At 41.9% G+C, this 27,789-nt stretch overlaps 1 protein-coding gene across 1 annotated transcript in view; it reads left to right on the top strand.

Moving 5' to 3' along the window:
- Positions 1-27,789, top strand: part of LOC115472887 (cadherin-12-like) — a 195,481-nt gene that overhangs the window by 109,033 nt on the left and 58,659 nt on the right. The window contains exon 7 of the mRNA XM_030207377.1: positions 14,762-14,879. Within this exon, the coding sequence (XP_030063237.1) occupies positions 14,762-14,879 (118 nt within the window). The remainder of the gene's footprint in view (positions 1-14,761; positions 14,880-27,789) is intronic.

Below are 27,789 nucleotides of genomic sequence, written 5' to 3'. Positions count from 1 at the left end.
GAAATAACTCAGGAAATTTTGGTGGGCTTAATATTTTGTAGGGGCCCGGGCAGATGGCCGATTTTTGTCTGGTTTTGTGTTTGGTTTGCCTTTGAAGGTTCAGCAGTAGGAGCTTACCTTGTTAGGTCTGAGGCCGTGAGTGTTGGTCAGGGGGGTTGTGGTGCACTTTTAATGAGCCTGAGCTCATCTTTTTTTTTTTTTTGTTCTTTTTGCTGGCTTTTATTGGCTTAGCAGGAGTTGGGCTAGAGCACTGCTACCTTCGGTGGTGTAGGAACATCTGTTCACCTCTGAGTTTGTTGCAGCTGTGCAGCTTTCATGCTGCGGGGAGTTCTCGGGTTCGGTTGCTCCTCCAGTCCTAAAGCCTGTATTTTCCCATGGCTTTGAGTACCTCCATGTAAAAAAGGGATTGATTTGAGCTAGTGGGTGGGCAGCCAGGGGGTGTGAAGGTTTTTTCTGGATGTTTGGTTTAGTGGGACAATGTTGCTGGGTTCAATTAACAGGAGTCATGTCTCCTCATGAAAACAGTTGGGGTGGGAAAACAGGGAAGAGACAGACAACAGTGTATTTTGTTGATACCGTTGAGGGACCAGTGTGGGTGGGAGTGTGGTTCTGGATAGGAGCAGAAAAAAAGAGGAGAATTAGTTCCAATGAGAGTGGGGTTCCAACAGGGCGACATAGGGGTCAGAGCAGTGCAGGGTCTGGTAGCAGTGGTGGGAAGTCTGCATCTCTGGCTCCTGCACAGATTGTGATGGCACCTGATGTTTTGGACCCAGATAAGTGTGACCTTTGGATGGGTGAATCTGAGTTGGAAGGTACTAAAAAGAGTTGAGATAAGAAAGTAAGGAGTGGAGGGCAAGGTTTATTGGGCAGGGATAAACAGTGGCAGAAAAGGTGCAGGGCCAAGAAGTTCCTTAAGAACCTTCATAAGATGGTGAAGCACTTGGATTAGAAAAAACAAGTCTGAAAAGTCATAGAAGTTTAGGTCCGCTTAGAGTATTGGAATTTGATTCTTTGGATTCCTCTGACTCCTTTATATCTTCTGAGTCTGATAGGGCTGATGATGTTCAGAGTGGAATTAGTGATAGCGGGAGAGGTCTCAAACTGCCTTGGACCTTACTAAGAGTGATGCTGATGCTCAGGATTCGAGTCGGGGACATACACTTTGCTCTAGTATCCCTATGGATTGTCAGGTGTCTCAGGAAAGTAGATAAGATCCTCCAAGGCAAATACTTGGATTTCTTCTCCCTGTTGACTAAGGACTTAGATATGGGGGACTGTAAAAGGGGGAAGATGTTAAGAATGATAGGAAAAGGAAAAAGAACGTGGTCCCTAAGTCTATTTTCAGCTGGCTACTGGGTTTCTATATTTATGCTGATGACACAAAGTTATTCAAAGTGTTAAATCGCAAGAAGATTGTGAAAAGATTGGGAGACTGGGTGTCCAAATGGCTGATAACGTTTAATGTGAGCAAGTGCAAAGTGATGCATGTGGAAAGAAGAGCCCAAACTATAGCTACATGATGCAAGGTTCAACATTAGGAGCCAGCACCCAGTAAAAGGATCTAGGAGTCATTGTTGATGGTACGTTGAAACCGTCTGCTCAGTGTGCAATGGCATCTAAGAAGCAAATAGAATGTTTGCTTCTTATTAGGAAACTAGTAAAAAAGGCCCATTTCCGAAACCAATGAAACGGGCGCTAGCATGTGGTTTGTGTGTGTGTGTGTGTGTGTGTGTGTGTGTGTGTGTGTGTGTATGTGTCACAGAGTTATTGTGTGTGTGTGTGTGTGTGTGTGTGAGTGTGTGAGGGTGCGGTGTGTGTGCAGGTTGTTGATGTGTGTATTTTTTTGTTTTGTTTTGTTTTTTGCTTGGGGGTTGGGGAATGTGCTGTGCTGTCCTGGCAAAGTGGGTTGGATTGGTGTGTGGCTTTGAGGGTGTGTTTCTGTTGTATTGTGTGTGTGTGTGTGTGGTTTTGTCTATCAAGGAGGTTTGTGGAGGGGGGTCTTTCTGTTGGTGAAATGTAAATGTGGTTGTAGGGGGGTCAGCCTTTGTTGAGTGTTGTTTTTTTTTCCATGTTTTTTTTTTGTGTTGTGCTGAGGCAGCAGTGTTGTTTTAGATGGGCGGAAGGTAGAGGAGCACGTTCTTTGTCGGTATTTTTTGGCCGTTTCAGGGCTGCTGTAGGGGAATGCTGGAAGAGAAATGTGCTGTTGGAAGCAGCGCCATCTTTTTCCATTGGGCTGGGGTTCTGGGCATCCTGGAGGTGGGTTACGGCTTGCCTGAGGACGGGGATGGTTGTTTTAAGTTGGCAGAAGGGAGAAGAGTACGGTCTCGGGCCGTCGGGGGGTGATCCGGTATGTTTGGTCCATTTCAGGCCGGCTGCAGGGGAATGCTGGAACATTTATGTGCTGCAGGAATCTGCGCCGTCTTTTTCCGGGTGCTTGGGGAATCCCCGAGGTGGGAGTCAGCTTGCCTGAGGCTGGGGATGGTTGGGCACGTCCTTGGCTGCTTTGGCAAAAGGGGAAGAGGAAGGGGGTGGGGAGTTACCTGCAGCCGCCTGAGAAACCATGTATTCTTTGTTTGTTTTGTATTATTAGTTTGCATTTCTGTTGAAGAAAGAGTGGATGCCTTTCGAATGATGGAGGTGGTGTGTCGGTGTGCGGTTGTTTCGTTAGTTTGGCAGCCAGTCTCCAGCGATTCCTAGGCAGGGAAGGAGTACTCCTCCCCCTTCCTTGGTCGCTGTTTGCTGCTGGCTGGGTCGCGGGTAATCCTTCCAGCTGGGCCGCAGCTTGTCCTGTTCGCCCACGTCCCAGATGGTGACGGGCACGTTGTTTTCCGGCTCCTCTGACTCCATGTCAAGCGATCCCAAATATAGTCTGTGCTATAGGCCCTCTGGCACTCTTCAGTTCTGGCATTAGGCATTTAAAAATTTCTCCCCCCCACCCCCCGGTCTATTTTTGCACATACCCACAGCAGGAATATTCTTCTCTCGTTCCAGCGGTGGTTCTGTGCTCTCCGTGCTGCACAGATAATGAGCCATTCTGCTGGGGAATGCTCCTCTCTTATTGTCACGTAGTTTCCTCTGATTGGTCCGTCTTATGTTGCTTAGTGTTGCCTGGGAACGGTGTTGTGATGGTCCTTTGTGTTTCAGAATGTTGAGGGTGTTTTTTCTGATTGGTCCGTCATGCGAGGGCGGGGCAGAGAGACATGGTCAGTGTTGTGGCTTCACCACCATGAATCCATGAACCCTTCAGTGAGTGACTGAGTGACTTCAGAACGTTGTCTTCAGAACGTTGAGGGTGAGTTTTATTATAGTAGATTATTAGGAAAGGAATGGAAAACAAAAATGAGAATGTTATATTGCCTTTGTATCACTCCATGGTGTTGACCGTACCTTGAATACTGTGTGCAATTCTGGTCACCACATCTCAAAAAAGATATAAGGGAATTAGAAAAGGTACAGAGAAGGACGACAAAAATGATAAAGGGGATGGGATGACTTCTCTATAAGGAAAGGCTAAAGTGGCTAGGTCTCTTCATCTTGGAAAAGAGACAGCTGAGGGGACATATGACAGAGGTCTATAAAATACTGAGTGGAGTGGACTGAGTAGACATGAATCACTCGATTACCCTTTCCAAAAATACTAGGATTAAGTGGCACTCAGTGAAGCTACTAAGTAGTAATTTTTTTTATTATTTCAAAATGTATCAAAGTACATACAAAGCACTATTTTAAATAACCAATAGCTCACATCATGGGAGAAAGAGGGGAACCATTACATCAGAAAACAAACTCAAGAAAAGAGAGCAATAACAAATACATCCCTACCTATCTGGAGATTTACCTATGGGAATGACAAAAATAAACTGGTCATGATATTATCACTTAGCTTCCCTGTCTAATAACAGTCTTTGCAACAGATATGGTTCAATGAAGATATAATTCACACCAGTTAAATTGACTAAACACTTGGAAAGAAATTTCAAGAAAAGAGTAGCCCCTAGAGCAAAAGTCCTAGCTTTTAACTAAAGAAGTTGCCTTATGCCATACTGAGTGGTCCCGGAAACATCTGGAAATATCTGTATTTTCCCCCCACGATAAAGAAAATCTTTCTTTCTAAAAGAATTCTTCATAAGTAAAGCCTTATCCAGTTCTAAAGTCAAAGAAATCAGGAGAGTGGCCCTCTCTGAGATATCCTGAGAAAACTTTTAATAATCTGTTAAATTCTCCATAATATTATCTTTCGAAGACAATATATCAGGTGCCAATTCATCCTGAGCTTGCTTCAGAACTTTCCTAGGTAGGTAATAACATTTTACAAGAATCATAGTATCAACATTAGGCAACAATAAGACTTCCTTGAAATATTTTCTAAGCAGAATCTCTGCAGGTAACAGTGGAAATAGAGGAAAATTCAGGTGTCTCAGATTGGCAGCTCTAATCTCTTTAATTGCTTACATAAATATAGGCTATCCGTAAGTCTAGATGCCCCTATTGTAGAACTCCAACTTGAGAATCAGTTTTTCTACGCGAACCATTTAATTGCAACACTTTAGAGTCCAAGTCATCAAACTTTGAAGTTTTACTGGACCTCTTATCATGGATTCAGTCCTTTTAACCACTTTCCATACCTCTAACAAAGTAACTTGTGAAGCCTTGGCATCCTTTGCTGAAGTTTCTTTAGGAAATTCCACAGGTGAAAAAGACCATGGCTCAGACTGTTCCCATGCTTCATCTATACCACCTGGGAAAAAACCTTCTTGTGCCAAACCCCTGATAGGTGAAAAATGGTAAGAAATGGGTGGCTGCAGGGATTGCCTTTCCCATGAACTGAGTTTATACTGAGTCAGATGAGAAGCATCTGAGTCTACGGTGGTCAGAGGAGAATAAAAGGATCCCTTTTGCAGAGGCACCAAATCTATATATATTACTACTACTACTACTACTATTTAGCATTTCTATAGCGCTACAAGGTATACGCAGCGCTGCACAAACATAGAAGAAAGACAGTCCCTGCTCAAAAGAGCTTACAATCTAATAGACAAAAAATAAATAAAGTAAGCAAATCTAATCAATTAATGTGAACGGGAAGGAAGAGAGGAGGGTAGGTGGAGGCGAGTGGTTACGAGTCAAAAGCAATGTTAAAGAGGTGGGCTTTCAGTCTAGATTTAAAGGTGGCCAAGGATGGGGCAAGAGGTAGGGGCTCAGGAAGTTTATTCCAGGCGTAGGGTGCAGCGAGACAGAAGGCGCGAAGTCTGGAGTTGGCAGTAGTGGAGAAGGGAACAGATAAGAAGGATTTATCCATGGAGCGGAGTGCACGGGAAGGGGTGTAGGGAAGGCAACCCCAACGTTCTATGAAGCCTCCAGCCGGAAGTGTGAAGCGCCAGAGATATCCGGTTTCCCCATGAGTGAAGGAAAACAGCACAGCACGAAATCCCAGGAAACAGTGAAGGACTCAGAGGGGGGAGGGGAGAGAGATGCCCTCACTCTCTCTGTAACACAAACACAGCACAGCAGGAAACTTAACACTGAAGGACTGGACTCGGAAGGGGGAGGGGGAGGGAGAGAGGGCAGAGGGCAGGGACACTCCCACATGCACATTCTGAAGAAAACCTTGCTAGCCCCCCGTTTCATTTGCATCAGAAACGGGGCTTTTTTACTAGTGTTTTTATATAGGACCTGGAGTAGAAGATCCTCTTCCAGGTGCTTAACCTTGGCTTTCCCTTCCCCATAGTAAAAAAGGTAAAACTACCTTCATAGAAGGAATGCTCCTGGGCAGTCACCATACTTCCGGGGCTCACTAGGGACCTGGGTTGCCTCTTTGGCCACACCCTACGGCTGTGCCACAGAAAGCTTCAAGTTTAAATCCTCAATACCTGTCATGCCTAGATGATGTCAGTGGGACCAGGAGACAATAGTGCAGACAGTCTGGCCAGCAAAACTGGCCCTCCCTGTCACTCCTCCAGTCCACAATCTTTCCCTTCCTCTCCACAGCACAAAGAAAGCCACGGATTTAAATCCTCAATACCAGTCCCGGTTGCATGTAATTAAACTCTGGAATTCATTGCCAGAGAATGTGGTAAAATCAGCTAGCTTAGCAGGGTTTAAAAAAGGTTTGGATAATTTTCTAAAAGAAAAGTATATGTTCTTAAATGTTTGCCTTGATTATGTGATAACAGACACACTTTTTTTAACACTCTGAGCTGTACTAATTTCTTGATTTAAAAAGAAAAGATGAGGTGACAGGAGATATTGGATGTATTTGAGCATTGGAGTCTTTTTGAGTTTGGTGGGGGGCAATTCCTTGAATACAAAGTAGCTTTTTCTTTTATTGCATTTAATAATTAAATAGCCTCATGGTTTTCTTTTTAAGTTTTTCTCGTACTGTTTTTCTTAGGAAGTTTATTTCTGAATTTCTTTGTCAAATGCAATGTTCATGCTGTTTTTGGTAATAAATAGAAATAAAACAAAACATAACATAGAAAAGAAAATAAGACAATACCTTTTTTATTGGATTAACAATACATTTTTGATTAGCTTTCAAAGGCAATACCTTTTTTCTGATCACTTCACCCTCAATTGCTCAGGTTCAATCTAGATTGTAAGATCACTTAGGCAAAGAAATAGCTTCTGTACCTGTTTATAATTCATCTCAAACCTGGATTTGTAAAGACAAGTAGTTAAGAATGGCATTTTAGAAAGGATGTACAAATCAAATTGAGAAGTACGGGTTGGTATGTCTCAGGTTCTGCTAGTATTTTACAATAGGATTTGCTGATGATGATATGAAGATTTGTATGCTGGCTATATGCAATAGGAATGTCCATTTCAGAAACAAACAAAAGAAGTCCAGATGTGGACAGGGAAAAACAGGCACATAAACATCTGTTGTGAAGTAGTAACATAGATGTTCATGTGCCTGAATATAAACATTTATGTCTGCCATTTTCATTACAGAAACGTTCACTGTAACCTAAGCTGTTATGGGGGGGAGGGGGTGCATTAGAATGCACTGTGCAGGGGCTTGGCATCACCATTTTGGAAGAGGCAGTGCCCGAGGCAGGTGGGAGGAGGTGTTGCTCCTGCCCTCCTGCCTCTAACTTTTTAAAGGTATGGTCAGGGCAGGGGGTCACTAGATCACCAGGGTAAATCTCTGTTTGGGGTGTGGGGGGTGCAGAGGGCAGCCTAGGTCCACTGGACCACCAGGAAATTGTGGACGGGGGTGGCCTGGGTCCATGTCTGTACCACCAAGGAATTGTATCGGAGTGTTGGGTGATGCCGTGGGGGTAGGGGTGCCCAGGTCCACCAGAAAATTGTGTTGGGAGGGGGAACCGGGAAAGGAGAGGTAGGGAGCACAAGCAGGCAGTCTTTGCAGCTGCTTGCTTGTGCTTCCCTCCTCTCCAACAGCTCCAGAGCAGCTGTAAAATTTGCTTGGTAAAGCTAGGCACTCTGGAGCTGTGCATCGCCCAGAATGCTCGTTAGAATACTAATGAGCTGATTGTAATACATTTTTGGGTTCTCATTGGCTACTAATGGCACATGTTGGAGCCACATAAAACCCCTTTGTGTATTACTAGTTAAATAACGTTTGCTTTAGACTGACTACAACCAGTCTAAAGCAAATGTTCCCAGCACAGTAAGCTTTGTGTATCTGGCCCTTGGTCTCACCAGGACAAAGGAGAGTGCTGGGGTCAGGGGATAAAAAAGAAAAGTGCTTGGCCAAGGAAGAATTATTTTGGGATAATTTTAGAGGGGAAAATGGGGAGAGAAAGGCTATGTGAATGAGTGTAAATTAGTGGAAGGGTAATGAGAGAATGGAAGAGAGAAACTTGATATACACCTACCTATCCCCCAGTGCACTAATCAACTATTTTAGGGTGATCACAACTCATACGTTTTTATTTAATTTTTAACAGTTTGTAACAGGGGACATGTTCAAGGCAGGGTACAATGTAAAACTTACATAAAATTAAAACATAAAACAAAATGCACAATGCCTATAACAAGAACAAAGTTATATAACACAAAACAAATAAGGATCATATCTGGAAAAAAGGTAACCTGCTAACAATGCAACTACCATCAAGCCCCAAAGTTGTTATTTATTTATTTATTTACTTACTTACTTACTTACTTACTTAAGTACCTACATCTTTGCTTAAGCTTCCATATATGGTGCTGATCCAGATCTTGCAGTATGTCGGCAGGAATCCAGATGGTGCCATGGTCCTCTCCCCCTTCCTTTTCCTGCCTTAGCCATCAGCAAAAATGGAAAATAATAGCATAAGGCCCATGAGCAAGAGAATATTCACAGATCATGTAGTGGCCCCTCCTTACATGAATTACTTTAGTAAAAGTAAATCCTTGAAGATAATAGGGAAGTGCTACCAAGGGACAGCTGAATGCACCCCTACTTATAAGTCTTGTACTAACTGGGGCCAAACCAGAGGAGATCAGCTCCATGATATTTTGATAATGAAATGAAAGTCATGATTGCCCAACTTCAACTGTCACAGAATCTTATAAAAATGCACTATTGAACCTCAAACCTGTAAATATTAAACTTTCTTACTGTGTTTATAAACACACTTACATATATATATATATATATATATATATATACACACACACACATATATAATGAAGACAAAATCCAAAAAATATTTACCTGAGTAAATATCTATTTATTTAGTTAACTGGGCTATTTGAAAATTGACATCCTCCCTGCAGGTAAATGTACAGTATGTTGTGATAGTGTGACTTGGCAAGGAGGCATGGAACACTCAGAAAACTTATCAGTGGGCAGTGTAAGGTCTAAAAGGAAGACTTTATTACTATGTACAAGGGAAATAAACAAGCCTGTTTTCTCACAGTTTCAATACTCCTCATGGAAGTCTTTCAAGCACAATTTTATTTTCAATAAGTCCACCTCTGGCACGGCTGCTTTTTTCCACATATGTCTTCATTATTCACAACCATAATTTATCAACCAAGAGATTCTGAATCTACATTGGCAGTCTTCTCTCACATGAGCACTCAACCCCGGAATTCCTTCAAGCATAAGCTTCAGACTTCTCAGTATACAAGGCCTGAGTTAGGGCCGCCTTTCTTCCCTGGAACTCTACCAAGTACTACAGCCTAAGCCAGATCACTTTGTGAGGAATCATTCCCTCAGGACCTCTGCAGGAGATCTCTGTCCTTGAGGCCCCTCTCACTCTTCACCAACTCAGGGCATGTAACTCCATCCCGGCCTGAGCCGTGCCCCCTGACTCAGCCTCTGAGATGGCCATTTTGTGCCACCTGCTATAAGGAGGATTAACTGCACCACCAGTAAGAGAGTGATCTTGGGGACACCTTTCACTACACCACTCACTCCCTTACATATATGTTGATGGTTCTTTGAATTTATTTAGCTACTAGTAAAAAAAGCCCCGTTTCTGATGCAAATGAAACGGGGGCTAGCAATGTTTTCTTCTGTGTGCATGTGGGAGTGTGTGTGTCCCTGCCCTCTGGCCTCTCTCCCCTCCCCCCTCTGAGTCCTTCACTGTTACAGAGCCAGCGATTTGATTTCGTGCTCTGCTGTTTTCCTTCACTGACTGTGTTACAGAGAGGGCGGGGCAGACACTCATAGGGAAACCGGATATCTCGCCCCCTTCACACTTCCGACTGGAGGCTTCATAGAACGTTGGTTTTGCCTTTTATATAGAGAGATAAGAACCTATTAGTTTGCCTTGCTGCCCCTCAGATGTTGCTACCCTAGGTGACTGCCTAGTCTGCCTAATGGTTAAGCTGGCCCTGACCAAGGGATGTGAATCTGGGCAGAGCTACGCCAGTGTACCCCCCTCCCCCTGTACACACACAGAGATGTATATTTTAAAATGTGTGTTTTAGCTGCAAACCACTTAGGTGTAAGCATGTTAAACATTTTTACAATCTCTCTCTCTCTCTCTCTCCCTCCCCCCCCCCCCAAATCCCCCAGTGCCTCCCTTTTTTCCATAAGAACAAGAATAAAAGGCATGCCATGTTAGGTCAGACTAATATTTCATTGACCCCAATAACCTGTTTCTGACAATAGTTGGTCCAGCTTACCAAACATTACACAGAAAATGCTTGAGTGCATAGGAAGAGGAATAGCCTGCAGGAAAAAGGAAGTGATAGTGCCTCTATATAAGTCTCTAGTAAAGCCCCATTTAGAGTACTGTGTTCATTTCTGGAGACCGCACCTTCAAAAAGATAATAACCAGAATAGGAGTCAGTCCAGAGGGTAGCTACTAAAATGGTTAGTGGTATTCATCATAAAACATACAGAGACAAATAGACCTCAATATGTACCCTTTGAAAGACGAGAGAGAGGAGCTATGATTGAGACATTCAAATATCTTTGTGGTATAAATGCACAGGAGGCAGGTCTCTTTCAACTGAAAGGAAGCATTGGAATGAGAGGGCATAAGTTGAAGGGAAATACACTCAAAAGTAATCCAAGGAAATACTTCTTTATGGAATGGACGGTGGATGCGTGGAACGACCTCTCAGTGGAGGTGGTGAAGATGAGGACTGTATCTGAATTCAAGAAATCGTGGGATCTATTAGGGGGAGGAGGAGATACTGGAAACTAATGTAAAGAATGAAATTACAGAAGATGTAGACAAACATGGTTTAATGGGAAAAGAGTCATCATGGGTTCAGTCTTGCTTCACTAATTTGCTTCATTTCTTTGAAGGCGTGAATAAACATGTTGATATGGGTGAGCCGGTTGATGTAGTGTATCTAGATTTTCAGGGATTGGAGAACGGCGGAGGTGGTCCCTCTTCACAAAAGTGGTGATAGGGAAGAAGCTGGAAACTACAGGCCGGTAAGCCTCACTTCGATTATTGAAAAAGTAATGGAAGCGATGCTGAAGGAAAGGATAGTGAATTTCCTGGAAGAAAATGAGTTGCAAGATCCGAGACAACATGGTTTTACCAAAGGGAAATCGTGCCAAACGAATCTCATTGAATTCTCTGATTGGGTGACCGGAGAATTGAACCGTGGACGTGCTATAGACGTAATCTACTTAGATTTCAGCAAGGCTTTTGAAACGGTTCCCCACAGGAGGCTCTTAAATAAACTGGATGGGCTGAAGATAGGACCCAAAGTGGTGAACTGGATTAGGAACTGGTTGACGGACAGGCGCCAGAGGGTGGTGGTGAATGGAGTTCGCTCAGAGGAGGGAAAGGTGAGTAGTGGAGTGCCTCAGGGATCGGTGCTGGGGCCGATTCTGTTTAATATATTTGTGAGTGACATTGCCGAAGGGTTAGAAGGTAAAGTTTGCCTATTTGCGGATGATACTAAGATTTGTAACACAGTGGACACCCCGGAGGGAGTAGAAAACATGAAAAAGGATCTGAAAAAGCTAGAAGAATGGTCTAAGGTTTGGCAATTAAAATTCAATGTGAAGAAATGCAAAGTGATGCACTTAGGGAGTAGAAATCCAAGAGAGGCGTATGTGTTAGGCGGTGAGAGTCTGCTAGGTACAGATGGGGAGAGGGATCTTGGGGTGATAGTATCTGAGGATCTGAAGGCGATGAAACAGTGTGACAAGGTGGTGGCCGTAGCTAGAAGGTTACTAGGCTGTATAGAGAGAGGTGTGACCAGCAGAAGAAAAGAGGTGTTGATGCCCCTGTACAAGTCGTTGGTGAGGCCCCACCTGGAGTATTGTGTTCAGTTTTGGAGGCCGTATCTTGCTAAGGATGTAAAAAGAATTGAAGCTGTGCAAAGAAAAGCTACGAGGATGGTATGGGATTTGCGTTACAAGACGTATGAGGAGAGACTTGCGGACCTGAACATGTATACCCTGGAGGAAAGGAGGAACAGGGGTGATATGATACAGACGTTCAAATATTTGAAAGGTATTAATCCGCAAACAAACCTTTTCCGGAGATGGGAAGGCGGTAGAACGAGAGGGCATGAAATGAGATTGAAGGGAGGCAGACTCAAGAAGAATGTCAGGAAGTATTTTTTCACGGAGAGGGTGGTGGATGCTTGGAATGACCTCCCGCGGGAGGTCATGGAGATGAAAACGGTAACGGAATTCAAACATGCGTGGGATAAACATAAAGGAATCCTGTGCAGAAGGAAGGGATCCTCAGGAGCTTAGCCTAGAATGGGTGGCAGAGCTGGTGGTTGGGAGGCGGGGCTAGTGCTAGGTAGACATATATGGTCTGTGCTGGGGCTGGTGGTTGGGAGGCGGGACTAGTGCTGGGCAGACTTATACGGTCTGTGCCGGGGCTGGTGGTTGGGAGGCGGGGATAGGGCTGGCCAGACTTATACGGTCTGTGCACTGAAGAGGACAGTACAAATAAAAAAGTAGCACATATGAATTTATCTTCTTGGGCAGACTGGATGGACTATGCAGGTCTTTTTCTGCCGTCATCTACTATGTTACTATATATGTAGAAAGCTTTTGATAAAGTTCCTCATGGGAGACTCCTGAGAAAACTAAAGAGTCATGAGATAGGAGGCAAGGTTCTGGTGTGGGTTAGGAATTGGTTATTGGACAGAAAACAGAGGGTAGGGTTAAATGGTCATTTCTGTTAATGGTGGAGGGTGAACAGTGGAGTGCCACAGGGATCTCTACCGGGACCGGTACTATTTAACATATTTATAAATGATATGGAAATCAGAAAAAGTGAGGTTATTAAATTTGCAGATGATACAAAACTATTCAAGGTTGTTGAAACACGTGCGGACTGTGAAATATTGCAGGAAGACCTTAGGAAATTGGAAGACTGGACATCCAAATGTCAGATGAAATTTAATGTGGACAAATGCAAGGTGATGCACATTGGAAAGAATAATCCAAATCATACTTACCTGATGCTAGGACTCCACCTTGGGGGTCAGCACTCAAGAAAAAGATCTGGGTGTCGTCATAGATAATAAGCTGAAATCTTCTGCTCAGTGTGAGGCAGTGGCCAAAAAAGCAAACAGGATGCTAGGAACTATTAGGAAAGGGATGATGAATAAGACTGAAAATGCTATAATGCCTTTATATCGCTCCATGGTGTGTCCGCACCTTGAGTATTATGTTCAGTTCTGGTTGCTGTATCTCAAAAAAGATGTAGCAGAATTAGAAAAGGTTCAAAGAAGAGCAACCAAAATAATAAAGGGAATGGAGCTCCTCTCGTATGAGGAAAGGCTAAAGAGGTTAGGGCTCTTTAGGTTGGAAAAGAGACGGATGAGGGGAGATATGGTTGAGGTTTACAAAATCCCGAGTGGTGTAAAATGAGTACAAGTAAATCAATTTTTTACTCGTTCCAAAAGTACAAAGACTAGGGGACACTCAAGGAAGTTACATGGAAATACTTTTAAAACAAATAGGTGGAACTATTTTTTCACTCAATGAATAACTAAGCTCTGGAACCTTTTGCCACAGGATGTGGTAACAGCGGTTAGTATATCTGGGTTTAAAAAAGGTTTGGACAAATTCCTGGAGGAAAAGTCCATACTCTGCTATTGAGACAGACATGGGAAGCAACTGCTTGCCCTGGGATTTGTAGTATGGAGTGCTGCCACAATTTGGGTTTCTACCAGGTATTTGTGACCTGGCTTATCCACTGTTTGGAAAACAGGATACTTGGCTAGATGGACCATTGGTCTGACCCAGTATGGCTACTCTAAATGTTATTATGGATGGGCAGACTGACATCATTCTCTATGTTTCTATTAAGAAAATTAATTCCATACTGTTCATTACTGAAGCAAGAGATGGAGCCATCTCAGACCACCTGACAAATAATTGTAAATGTGGCAATCCTAAGCCTTCCATCCACAGTTGTCCAAGTAATGTTAGAGATCAACACTCCCAAATAATATTAGTATCGAGTTGGAGAGTACCACTGACTCGGCAGAAGCCTTTATTTTGACTTAGGTTGGGAGCATTAATTGAAGGAGCCTTGATCTTCGTTTGGATTTGGGGGGAGTAGAAGGCCATGGATGGTTCTTCTTTTTCACTTGGGAGATGGGGAGGGGGGAGATCAGGTTTGGATAGTTATAGGTGTACATCTGGGGAAGAGGGTAGTAGACATCTTAGCAAGCATGTTCATCCTAAACTGCAGTTTGTTTTAGTATTAGCCAGTGAGATAATACAAATTTCATTACTTTATGCAATGTACACTAACCTATTTTAATATTAATGAGCTGCTTTGTGCATCCCACAAAACAACTTGTAAACATGATTGCCTATTAATACACATTAACATGGACTAATTTGTTAAAGTGAATTAGTACACATTATTGCACAATAATGTGTAGTAATTCACCAGTGGAACCGGTGGTGGGAGGCGGGGCTGCTGGTTGGGAGGCGGGGCTCATGCTCGGCAGACTTCTATGGTCTGTGCCCTAAAAATGAGAGATACAAATCAAGGTGAGGTATACACAAAAAGTAGCACGTATGAGTTTATTTTGTTGGGCAGACTGGATGGACCGTGCGGGTCTTTTTCTGCCGTCATCTACTATGTTACTATATGTTACTATGTTAATAATGCATATCAACACATACCTAATGCACATTAACACTTGTGTTAACATTAAAGTACATTAGCAATAAAGCTTCTTAAACTTGTTGAATTATGTATCAGTACTTTTTGTATCATTTTCACACATCCCAATAAAACCTTGTTTGTCTTCATTTGATTAGAAAAAATTTTTAAGACCAGCTTTCTCAAGATAATTACAATATTTTACAAAAACTGAACAGAGCTTAAACACTATTTATTTCTGCTTTCAGATAATACAGGTCTTCAGTGCTGTGGATAAAGACTTGTCACCTGCTGGCCAGAATTTCTCCTTTAGAATGGCATTGGACACTTCCATAAACCCAAATTTTACAATCCAGGACTTTCGAAGTAAGACCTTATTGCTGATATATTTTCTTAGGGGAGGGAATCAATGTATCCAAATGGGTTAGTTGTGGGTATATTATAACAGTAGCACCAAAAAAAAAAAATCCTTACTCTTAAGCCCAGGGTGTGTTGAGTATGATCTCAGTCTCTCAAATTTACTGCTAATGCTCACCACAGTATTTGCATCATACAAAAGAGAGCTTCCTCCTATAATACATATAGGCAGTGTTTTTATTCTAGGAAAGAAGGTGTTGGTACTCATACAGAGCTGACCTTAGGGAGCAACTATCCAAGGCTCTACCCCCATTGTAGCTACACCCTTATAATAACCACACCCCCTGTTACCAAAGCAGAGCATAGAATAGAGCTGTATACTGTGTTACTAATGCTGGATATACTCAGCAAAAATTGTTGCAGTAATGTTATATATTTTGTTTGACAGTAGCCTGTGAGTGAAATGTAACCATTTGAAAATTGTAACACATCACTGACCTAAAGGAGGTGGTGAACAGCAAGGTGGGTTGGATATGTAAATTGCTCACTGGCAGAAAAGGCAGACAATCAACATTTACACAGTTTGGGGTAGATTATCCATTTAAGTTGATAAATAAAGTTGGGGTTAATGATGCACACACATTAAGTAAAGGTAACTGAAGCTGGTTATGGCATCAGGGGAAACTCCTCACCAGAATATAATTGGAGTAATCTAGCCATAATCTCCCAGGGTTTCAGAGCCATTATTCACTCAGTGATACAGGAATTCTGGTCTCTTTGCTAAGAGGGGAGATTCCCCTCTGTTAGGGAAAACCTGCAACTGCAGGTCACAGGCTCTAATGAGCTGGAATCAGAGAGAGCTAGACTCACAAAAGAACTAAGCTGAGCTGTGAATCTGGCTGGGAACAGACCCTGGAGGCTTCTCCCAAAAAAAAAAACAAAAATAGAGCAGGTTTAGGGCAGGGAGGCCCTTGGGAGCACACTCAGGGTGAGGCAGAAGGCCTTTGGGGTAGAGGATGACGCAGGGATGGGGACGGGGACAGATCCCATGGGGACAGAGCCCGTGAGGACAGGGACAAACTTTGTCCCCATGTCACTTTCTATATTTATGTTTGATTGATTCAGATAATATTTTTATTTTTTGGAAAAACAAGCAAACATGCTGGCCATAGCTAGCAAAATTTGCATGAGGGATCCTGTATATCCTGCTACCAGCACTAAGAAGACATCTTCTATTGCACGAAGGACTGTGGAAGACAGGAGAGCTAGACTGAATCCTGAGATTGTTGATGACTTCTTTTTCATCCACAGATTAAAAAATCATAACAGTGCTTCACAGGGGTTATTTCTCCCCTCTAGGGCATACAGAACAGGTTGTATTTTGTATCCCTCGACATTTTAACAGGGTGGATTAGGATTCCTTGGGGTCAGCTATTGTTGGTATTGGAAGAGTAGAGTGGGGTGGTGGTGGGAGGGTTTATTATAGCTGCTCATTGTTATTATTGTTTTCTATTTGTAATTTATACACAAAAGTTGCACAGTATATTGTTCCTTTTTATACTGTAATAAAAAGATTTAAATATAAAATCATAAGTATTTGAGGCTTCTGCAGATGAAAACAGAGTCCACAGGGCGGGGATAGGGGACAGAACCTGCAGGGACGGGATGAGGACGGAGACAGACCCTATGGGGATGGGAACAAATTTTATCCCCATGTCATTCTCTACTTTGGGGCACAGGGAAAAGGCCATTGAGGGCACAGATGGTGCACAAGGCCCACTGGCAAAACGGTTCCTGGGAGTGCAATCAGCACTTGGAGCCCTAGCAGATGCTCCTGACAGGGCAATCGGCTCTCAGAGCCTGGAGGATACGGAGGCTCAGGGGAATGCAATTGGCACTTTTGTGGAAATTCTTGGGACTGCAATCAGCATGCGGAGCCTGGCAGTAGTGACTGGCCATGCCAGATTGACTTTAGCCCCTCTTTGGATGTCTAGCAGCCACTGGTCCAGTGCTCCAGTAAGAGGGTGAGATCTGGGGGACCTGGTGGGAGATGGACAAGGGGAAAGAATCAGTGAAGGAGCAAAGGGGACATAAGTAATGCTGCCACTCCAAAAAAAGACTAATTACCAGGGAGATGTGTTTAAACCTGCAACTTTGGCAAGGAAATTAACCAGGTTCAAGAGCATATTCCATTCACAAAATAGAAAATAAAATAATTTGTTCTACTTTTTTTGTCTGGTAATTTTATTTTTCTGCTTCTGTTAGTCCCAGTCTCTGGTTCTGCTTTCCTCTGTCTGACCTTTAACTCTGTTTCCAGGGCCTCCTGTCAATTTGTCATTTATTTTTTTCTCCATCTGTCGTCTTCATTTTCATCCATCTTTGTCACTGATGTTTCACATTCAGGTTTCTTCTATTTTTCTGCCTCTTTCTCAAGTCTATCTAGTTGCTCCATCTCTTCTCTTCCACACCACCTCCCTTCCATTCATGTGCAACATTGCCCCTCTCTTCCCTTCTTTCCCTCCCCCTCCATTAATGTCCAGCATTTTCCCTCTCTCCTCCTGTCCTCTCCTCTTCTCTCCTTTTATGTCCAGCCACCCCATGTCTTTTCCACTTAACATTCACAATCCCTCTGCCTTTCCCCTTCTCTCTTGTCCATCATTCCCTCTCCTATCTATCTAGTATCTCTTCCTCACTTCTCTCACTCTACCCATTTATCATTGTCCCTTCATTTACTTCCCGTTTTTTTCACTTCCAGCCACTGCCACTGCAGAAGTGAAAATAAAAGGCAGTACAGGATCTTTCACAGCCTTGTACTTATGCTCAGCTTCAGTGGGTCCCACCCTTGATGCTAGGGGTTCTAGGGGTGATCCAGGAAATTATAGACCGGTAAGCCTGACATCGGTGCCAGGCAAAATAGTGGAAACTATTTTAAAGATTAAAAATACAGAACATGTACACAAACATGGTTTAATGGGACAGAGACAGCATGGGTTCAGCCAAGGGAAGTCTTGCCTCACCAATTTCCTTCATTTTTTTTTTTGAAGATGTGAATAAACGTGGATAAAGGTGAGCCGGTTGATGTCGTGTATCTAGATTTTCAGTAAGCTTTTGATCAAGTTCCTCATGAGAGACTCCTGAGAAAATTAAAGAGTCCTGGGATAGGAAGCAACATTCTGGTGTGGATTAGGAATTGGTTATTGGACAGAAAACAGAGGGTAGGGTTAAATGGTCATTTCTCTCAGTGCAGGAGGGTGAACAGTGGAGTGCCACAGGGATCTGTACTGGGACCGGTACTATTTAACATATTTATAAATTATATGGAAATTGGAATGACGAGTGAGGTGATCATATTTACAGACGATACAAAACTATTCAAGGTTGTTAAAACATGTGTGGACTACGAAATATTGCAGGAAGACCTTATGAAATTGGAAGACTGGGCATCCAAATGGCAGATGAAATTTAATGTGGACAAATGCAAGGTGATGCAAACAGGATGATAGGAATTAATAGGAAAGGGATGGTCAATAAGACCGAAAGCACTATAATGCCTTTGTATCACTCCATGGTGTGTCCGCACCTTGAGTATTGCGTTCAGTTCTGGTTGCCGTATCTCAAAAAATATATAGCCGAATTAGAAAAGGTTCAAAGAAGAGCGACCAAAATGATAAAGGGGATGGAACTCCTCTCATATGAGGAAAGGCTAAGGAGGTTAGGGCTCTTCAGCTTGGAAAAGAGACGGATGAGGGGAGATATGATTGAGGTCTACAAAATCCCAAGTGGTGTAGAACGAGTAGAAGTAAATTGATTTTTTACTCGTTCCAAAAGTACAAAGACTAGGGGACACTCGAGGAAATTACATGGAAATACTTTTAAAACAAATAGGAGGAAATATTTTTTCACTCATCGAACTCTTAGCCGGAGGTTGTGTTAACATTGGTTAGCATATTAGGGTTTAAAAAAAAGTTTGGACAAATTCCTAGAGGAAAAGTCTATGGTCTGCTATTGAGGCAGACATGGGAAGCAACTGCTTGCCCTGGGATTTGTAATATGGAGTGTTGCCACGATTTGGGTTTCTGCCAGGTTCTTGTGACCTGGCTTGGCCACTGTTTGGAAAACAGGATACTGGGCTAGATGGACCATTGGTCTGACCCAGTATGAATACTCTTATATTCTTATGTAAAAAGGGTAGTATGTACTCACTGAGAGCTGTATGTATTTTTGTGTGTCCTTAATCACTAAAGAACCTCCTTCGTCTGCAGGTTTGATGACAATATTTTGGTTATGTTGTAGGTTTTCCAGGGAACTCATTGTAGAGAGAGATTGTACAAAAATTTTTTTTGTTCACTGGAGTATTGTGCTTTCACCCTATATCTGAAACCTCCTATGTAGTTGTCCAGTTTATTCTTTTGTTCATCATGTGGTGTTAAATATATGTATTTTGTTTAAAATTGTATTCCAGTCTGTTGGGAGTCGGTTGTGGAAATGTACTTTCAAATTGAAGTTTCCAAAAAAATTCTTCTAGATCTGAGTATAATTGAATTTAATTGAGTTTGTTGGAAGGACAAAATGACAGTCCTTTAGAAAGTACAGAAATAATTGGTACTTAGAGAGGTTCATTATCCCCACTTGATTTGCAGTTCCATCAGTGTCCTCAGTTGGAATTTGCCTGCAGGGGATCTGTTCACTTTCATGATCTCCTGGTTTGTTTGGATTCTGATTTTCATATGTCTCAGATGGATTGTAAAATGTATCCAAGTTGTTTAGGTCTGCTCCATCAGGTGTTGCAGGTGAGATGACATGCTGTTCTTTTTGGGATTCTATAGGAGAGAAGCCAATTTTTTGTTTCCTTTTAATAGCAGTGTATTATTTTATTTTTTGCTTGGATTTCTTGCAGTTCCTGTCCAATTGGCCTATAATGTAGGGATTTAGTTCCTGCATGGTCTTCATGATTTCTTCTCTCTGGGTTTTTACCATTTCTTCTTTTTGTAGAGTTGATATACAAGTTCATTGCTCAGTTTCTGACTAGTGCATTTGCAGAGTTTTTCGGCATAGTCAGGATTTTTGAATTTGAGTTCTTAGGGAATGACGTTTTCCTTTTTGCAGATAGAAAGTAAAAGTGGATGTTCAGTTTTGTTTCTTTTTCTGTAAGTTTGCTCATTTGCTTCGTCATACTGCTCTATGCTGTATCTTCTATCATGGGTAAAATGGTAGGGTAGCCATGTTAGTCCACTTGTTAAGGTAATAGAAATAAAACAAAACAAAGAAAAGGAAGTAGGATGATAACCTTTCTTATTGGGCTAACAATACATTTTTTGATTAGCTTTCAAAGATAACCCTTCTTCTTCTCTAGAACGAGCTGCCGTAAAAAGCCTACAAAATAATCAAAATATTGTCATCAAACTTGCAGACAAAGGAGGCTCTGTATTGATTATGGACATACAAAAAAATGCATACAAGAGGGACACAGACAGCTCTTGGTCAATACATACTATGGGAAACTGACTGAGGAACCCACGTATGATTATACAAAACAGTTGAAAAATGTTATCAAAGCACTTCCAAAGCAAGTACAACCACAGATAAAGAAACTAAGAGGCATATTTTCAAAGCACTTTGGGAGGCTAAGTTCCATAGGTTTCTATGGAACTTTGGGAGGCTAAGTGCTTTGAAAATGACATATCACCCTTCTGTGGGCAAATGCTACCTAAGATTCATAAATCTGAAAACCCTGTCAGACCTATCGTATCTGGCATTGGCACACTCACAGAGGAAATATCTGGACTTATAGAAGGGATTCTTAAACTCTTAGTGGCTCTTTTACTAAGGTGTGCTAGCGTTTTTAGCTCATACTAAAAATCAGCTGGCGCTAAACATTTGAAACATGCATTATATTTCTATGGGTGTCTCATCGTTTACCCCCGGATTCTATATAGCTCGCTCAGAGATTTGCGCCAAAATCCAGGTGGATTCTATAACAATGCGTGTAACTTAATTGGCTTAACAAGTTAATTAGTGTTTGCTAACAGCACTTACAAAGCAATAATGAGCACTAATTGGGAAAAAAATTAAAATTTATGTGCACAACTCGCTAAGCATATTCTGTAACACACTGCGCTTAAATTCTAACGTGCGCAGAGAAAAAGGGGTGTGGTTATGGGTGTTTCATGTGCATTCTTTGCGCACATAGTTATAGAATAGGGTCCTCTGTGCCTAAATCTATGTGCTGGGATTTATGCCATGTTTTTGTTGGTGTAAATGGATATGCCTAGTTTGAGGTACTGATATATCAACTAAGCGTATTCTATATACTGTGCCTAAATCTAGACACCGCTTATAGAATACGCTTAGTAGGCATAGTTTTCTGCGTGACCTTTTTAGGCATCATATATAGAATCCCCCCTTAGCGCAAGCTGATTTTTAGCACAAGCTAAAAACGCTAGCACACCTTAGTAAAAGATCCCTTCTTACAAGACACCACAGACTTTCTGAACAAATTGGAAAACATCAAGCAGCTACCACAACAGATGAAGAATCTCTATGCAGCAGCATTTCCCACACAGATGGCATAGCTGCATGTGATAAATTCGTAAAAATATCTAACCTGGACCACCAGTACACTCCGGAAACTATTACAAAATTAGTCAAATAAATTCTAACACAACTATTTCCATTTTAATAATGACATTTATCTACAAATCATGGGCACTGCTATGGGCACCAGGATAGCACCACAATATGCAAACCTTTTCATGGCAGAACTAGAGGAGACATTTTTAAATACATATCAAATTAAACCCCTACTGGTATATTGATGACATATTGAGGGGAAAAAGCGTCAAACAATTTTACAGTTCTATCACTGCATACCAGTGGTGTAGCTATGGGGGGCTAGGGGGCATGCCCCCCCCCAAAAAAAAACAATTGTCTCTGGGGCCCCTGGTTTGGATAGTAGGGGTCCCCAACCCTCGCCAGCTGAAGTGTTTGTCCAGCGCTGGTCTCCGGATCTCTGCCACATTGCCTGCCCTGCTCGTCCCCTCACATCACGTGCATGCTCATTTTAGTGAAAATGAGCATGCATGCTTGTCTGCATTAGCAGGACTCAGGATGTCTAATATAAATGTAACTAGCATCCCTGTTTTCCATATCAGTAGGTTTAACATCTGAGTCAGCTTGCAAGGTTTAATTTTCAGATAACCAATTAGAGTTAGTTAATAGAAAATTGACAATCCTCTGTACTCTTGGCAGTTAAAAAAAAAAAAAAAAGATAAAATGATCAGCAGAGAACAATTGTTTGACTGATTTTAATGATTAAGCCAAATAACCAAATGATTTGTTCCCTGACAAATAACAGCACTATTATAATAAAAGCAAAGAAGAATTAACTAAAGCTTTTCTTAGTCTTCAGATATCACATGGGCTTTATACCACGATCAGCAAGTAGCATTACCTTCAGACATCTGGAGATTCAGTAATTGGGAAGAAGTGAAATTGCTTAAATCAAGCAAGGTATATGGGGAAAGACAGTTTTTTGGAATCATAACAGCAGTATGATGAAACTGTAGAGCATGAAAACATTTTAAAGTGCTTCAGATCACAGCAGAACATATGAATTGCTGTGGAAAATCCTATATAATGAGCAATCAGGATGCATCATTCTAGCACTGCCAAGTTTAAAATCTCTTGTCCATTCTGGATCATTTATTGCAGCATAGAAGATGGCTACAGTAAAAGAGCAATTGTCTTGTCAAGTCTGTTCACATATTCATGCACACGCATGCAAAGGATATATCCCAGCCATAGATCATTCTAACTTTTGAGATGTCACTCCTTATCCAAGGCAGTTGTTTTCATCTTCCTTTTTGGTATCTTACCACCTTGGGTAGAGAGCAGCTGAATATGATTCTCTAGTTCATGCTTAGCACCCCTATTCTTCTGTTCATACACACAAAAATTTTTGTAATTATCTACCCTTGATCTAAAGCCAGCAAAATACTTATGTCTGTTTGTTCTAAATTCATCTCTACTAGTTTGGCTATTGCCTGAAGATTTGGCTTCCTAATTTCCTGTGGCACTTTAAAACCAATGTTACTTCTAATTTTTTTCCAGGTCATTTACAGGTATGCACAATTGTTGTGTATTTATCTTTGCAAGTAGGCCACTAGCCATTTCCAAATCTTCTGATGTTGAAACTCCAATCCCCTTGTAAATTATTTCTATCTTAGTGCCATCACTTACTGCTGCCATAAAGCTATGTCTTGCTCCTTCATTTCCCAGTCTTCCTGTTTTCATCATTCATTTCTTCATTGCCACCTTTTTCTGATCACTCTTTCAGATCTCTCACCCAATCCTCTGCTTAATTTATTCTCTCTCACCCATGTTTCCATTCCCTTACTTTGCCACTTATCTTCTCTATTACCACACCATCACTCATCCACATAAATAGAACATATTGACAAATAAAGATCATAAGGCCGCTCCAATCTGTTCATTCACACCATATGCTCAGTTTTACAATCTCTACATTTCTTGCAGAAACTCGTGTGTGCTTGTTTCATGCTTTCTTAAATTATAGCATTTGTCTCCACCATCTCTATGCCATGTGTTCACCATCCTTTCTGTAAAGAAATATTTCCTTGGATTGTTCGTGAACCTACCCCCCTTTCTCACTCATTCCATCAGCTTTTGTTCCAGAGTTTCTTTTGTATTGAAAGAGTTCGGCTTCTTGGGGTATATGTGAATGTCTCATAATCTCCAATTTCACTCCTTACCTCCAAGGTATATTGTATGGAGGCATTTCTATGACATACAGTAGGTGCTACCATATATGTGCCATTACACACATCGAATAATGACAGTTATACATGTATGTGTGCATATATGAACTCAAATGCCAAAATTCTGCCTAAGCACTATTCTGTAAATACTTACTTAGGGATCCTTTTATAAAGACGTGCTAGTGTTTTTAGTGTGCGCTAAATGCTAGAGATGCCCATCCTTATTTGATTATACCTTTTTAATTTATATAACATTGGCTTGATAGCTTGGGACCTTTTTGGGATCTTTTTGGAAGATCCGCCAAGAAGTTATAGGAGACAACCTTGAAACAGCATTTGTCGCAAAACATGGAACCATGTCGGCTTTATTATGTCTCCGCCACTTGCAGTACAGCAAAAGATTAAAAAGCTAAGTACAAGCTATATATAAGCTGAATATTTAAGCTATAAAGCTATAAAGTTATGAAAAATTTTAAAAATTGAAAAATATGATTAATAGATCGATGAGGATTACGTCACTGCCTCCGAGACATGCTTGGCTCATTCTAGCCATGCCAGAGGTAGATGCGCGGATCTGATGATCTAATTAAGGGGTCACAAAATATCAAGCCAATGTTATATAAATTAAAAAGGTATAATCAAATAAGGTGTATATGAAGCTGAGCGTCATATATTCCTATGGGCATCTCTAGTGTTTAGTGCGTGCCAATCAACAAAAATGCTAGCACATGTTTGTAAAAGGACCCCTTAGGTAGCATATGTTTGCAAGGGGACGTACTCAAGGGAGGAGCTTAGGTGGGGCTCAAACTTACACACATGACATACAGAATAATGTATATTATCCCCAAACTCCTTTATATGGCATTCAAAATTTCTCTTACAATTTTTCTGAATAACTAGCCAATTACTACCAATAATAATTGGGCACTAACAATTACTGGCACTAATTGGTGACAATTTGAATTTATGCATGTACAGTGGGGGAAATAAGTATTTGATCCCTTGCTGATTTTGTAAGTTTGCCCACTGACAAAGACATGAGCAGCCCATAATTGAAGGGTAGGTTATTGGTAACAGTGAGAGATAGCACATCACAAATTAAATCCGGAAAATCACATTGTGGAAAGTATATGAATTTATTTGCATTCTGCAGAGGGAAATAAGTATTTGATCCCCCACCAACCAGTAAGAGATCTGGCCCCTACAGACCAGGTAGATGCTCCAAATCAACTCGTTACCTGCATGACAGACAGCTGTCGGCAATGGTCACCTGTATGAAAGACACCTGTCCACAGACTCAGTGAATCAGTCAGACTCTAACCTCTACAAAATGGCCAAGAGCAAGGAGCTGTCTAAGGATGTCAGGGACAAGATCATACACCTGCACAAGGCTGGAATGGGCTACAAAACCATCAGTAAGACGCTGGGCGAGAAGGAGACAGCTGTTGGTGCCATAGTAAGAAAATGGAAGAAGTACAAAATGACTGTCAATCGACAAAGATCTGGGGCTCCACGCAAAATCTCACCTCGTGGGGTATCCTTGATCATGAGGAAGGTTAGAAATCAGCCTACAACTACAAGGGGGGAACTTGTCAATGATCTCAAGGCAGCTGGGACCACTGTCACCACGAAAACCATTGGTAACACATTACGACATAACGGATTGCAATCCTGCAGTGCCCGCAAGGTCCCCCTGCTCCGGAAGGCACATGTGACGGCCCGTCTGAAGTTTGCCAGTAAACACCTGGATGATGCCGAGAGTGATTGGGAGAAGGTGCTGTGGTCAGATGAGACAAAAATTGAGCTCTTTGGCATCAACTCAACTCGCCGTGTTTGGAGGAAGAGAAATGCTGCCTATGACCCAAAGAACACCGTCCCCACTGTCAAGAATGGAGGTGGAAATGTTATGTTTTGGGGGTGTTTCTCTGCTAAGGGCACAGGACTACTTCACCGCATCAATGGGAGAATGGATGGGGCCATGTACCGTACAATTCTGAGTGACAACCTCCTTCCCTCCACCAGGGCCTTAAAAATGGGTCGTGGCTGGGTCTTCCAGCACGACAATGACCCAAAACATACAGCCAAGGCAACAAAGGAGTGGCTCAGGAAGAAGCACATTAGGGTCATGGAGTGGCCTAGCCAGTCACCAGACCTTAATCCCATTGAAAACTTATGGAGGGAGCTGAAGCTGCGAGTTGCCAAGCGACAGCCCAGAACTCTTAATGATTTAGAGATGATCTGCAAAGAGGAGTGGACCAAAATTCCTCCTGACATGTGTGCAAACCTCATCATCAACTACAGAAGACGTCTGACCGCTGTGCTTGCCAACAAGGGTTTTGCCACCAAGTATTAGGTCTTGTTTGCCAGAGGGATTAAATACTTATTTCCCTCTGCAGAATGCAAATAAATTCATATACTTTCCACAATGTGATTTTCCGGATTTAATTTGTGATGTGCTATCTCTCACTGTTACCAATAACCTACCCTTCAATTATGGGCTGCTCATGTCTTTGTCAGTGGGCAAACTTACAAAATCAGCAAGGGATCAAATACTTATTTCCCCCACTGTACTTTTGTAGTCGCTTTTCTATAAAGATGAATGCATAAACTTTTTACGCGTGGATCCAAAAAGAGGGAGTGGGAGGGGCATAGACTGGTCAGGGGTGTTCCTAGAATTTGCAGGCAGTATTATAGAATACATCAGATCCACACCTTATGTAGGCGCAAGGATTTACACCAGGTTTCAGTTGGTGTAAATCCTCACACCCAAAATTGGGTGCGGATTCCTACTTTTCTTTTTAGAATGTGCTCCTACTATGCACCCCGTAATAAGAATTGCCCTTTACGTGTTTACATCTTTAAATCTGCCTCTACTCTTCTCCCCTATGCTGTATGACAAGGTCTGAAACTGTAGATCCGGCGTCATGTGCATCTTTTGAAGACCTAAATGTTACTCTGTTATGGGGACACAGGTGTGCAGTAGGTCAGATTGAACACAAATGTCTGTGGATAGAGAATGACCACTGATAATGAGTATAGAGGAGGAGGTAATTTACATGAGTCACCTGAGTTATGCAAGGGTTTTGACTCTTAACATGTTTTATATAATAAAAAACATATGAAATGATTCTTCTCTTTTGACGGGTATCAGACCTATACTTTATGATGAAGACTAACAAAAGAGTGGTGACAACCCAGGGGGGTGATGCTCAAAGATTCGCAGTAGAGGGAAACTTTATTGCGAATCTAGTGCAGAAAGTACATAAGAATTGCCGTACTGGGACAGACCAAAGGTCTATCAAGCCCAGCATTCTGTTTCCAACAGTGGTCAATCCAGGTCACAAGTATTTATTACATTTGTACCCCGCGCTTTCCCGCTCATCACAGGCTCAATGCGGCTTACATAGTAACAAGAGAATACAATCAATAGCTACAGAATCAACAAAGTGGGTGTGTGATAGGACAAATGAACAAGGAGTAAATGGGATAGAAGAGGTTCCTAGCAAGATCCCAAAACAGTAAATACATTTTTATGCTGCTTATTCTAAAAATAGGCAGGGGATTTCCCCCATTTTAATAATGGTCTATGGACTTCTTCTTTAGGAAGCCATCCAAACCATTTTTAAACCTTCTAAGCTAACTGCTTTTACTACATTCTCTGGCAACGAATTCCAGAGCTTACGAAATAACATCATCAATTTTGTTTTCCATCCCTTTCTTAATAATACCTAACATTCTACTTGCTTTCTCAGCTGTCCCAGCACACTGAGCAAAAGGTTGAGAAGCAGTAGAATTGTATGTAGATTGAGATAAAATGTTGAGTTGGGGCTATTACAGGCTGAGAAAAAAAGAACTGGCAGCAAATGAATGAACTTTACATGATGGTGTGAAGAGCTGGTTTGGCTTGGCTTGGCTTGGCTTGGCTTGGCTGAGCACATAAATAGTAGAAGTGTCACAGTACCGTTAGTATGTGTATGTGTCTGTCTGACAAGTGACCATGTTTATGTATATGTGCATGTGTGCCTGAATTGGAAGGGAGGGGAGTGAATGCGTTTGCATGTGTATGTGAGTGAAGTGTCACAAAGTGCATTCATAGGTGTATATTTCTGTGTCTTTGGTGGATCAGTCTTATATAAACAGAG

The sequence above is a fragment of the Microcaecilia unicolor genome, chromosome 1 (assembly GCF_901765095.1).
Source record: "Microcaecilia unicolor chromosome 1, aMicUni1.1, whole genome shotgun sequence".
In the NCBI taxonomy this organism is placed as follows: Eukaryota; Metazoa; Chordata; class Amphibia; order Gymnophiona; family Siphonopidae; genus Microcaecilia; species Microcaecilia unicolor.
This window is presented reverse-complemented; position numbering and strand designations above follow the sequence as displayed.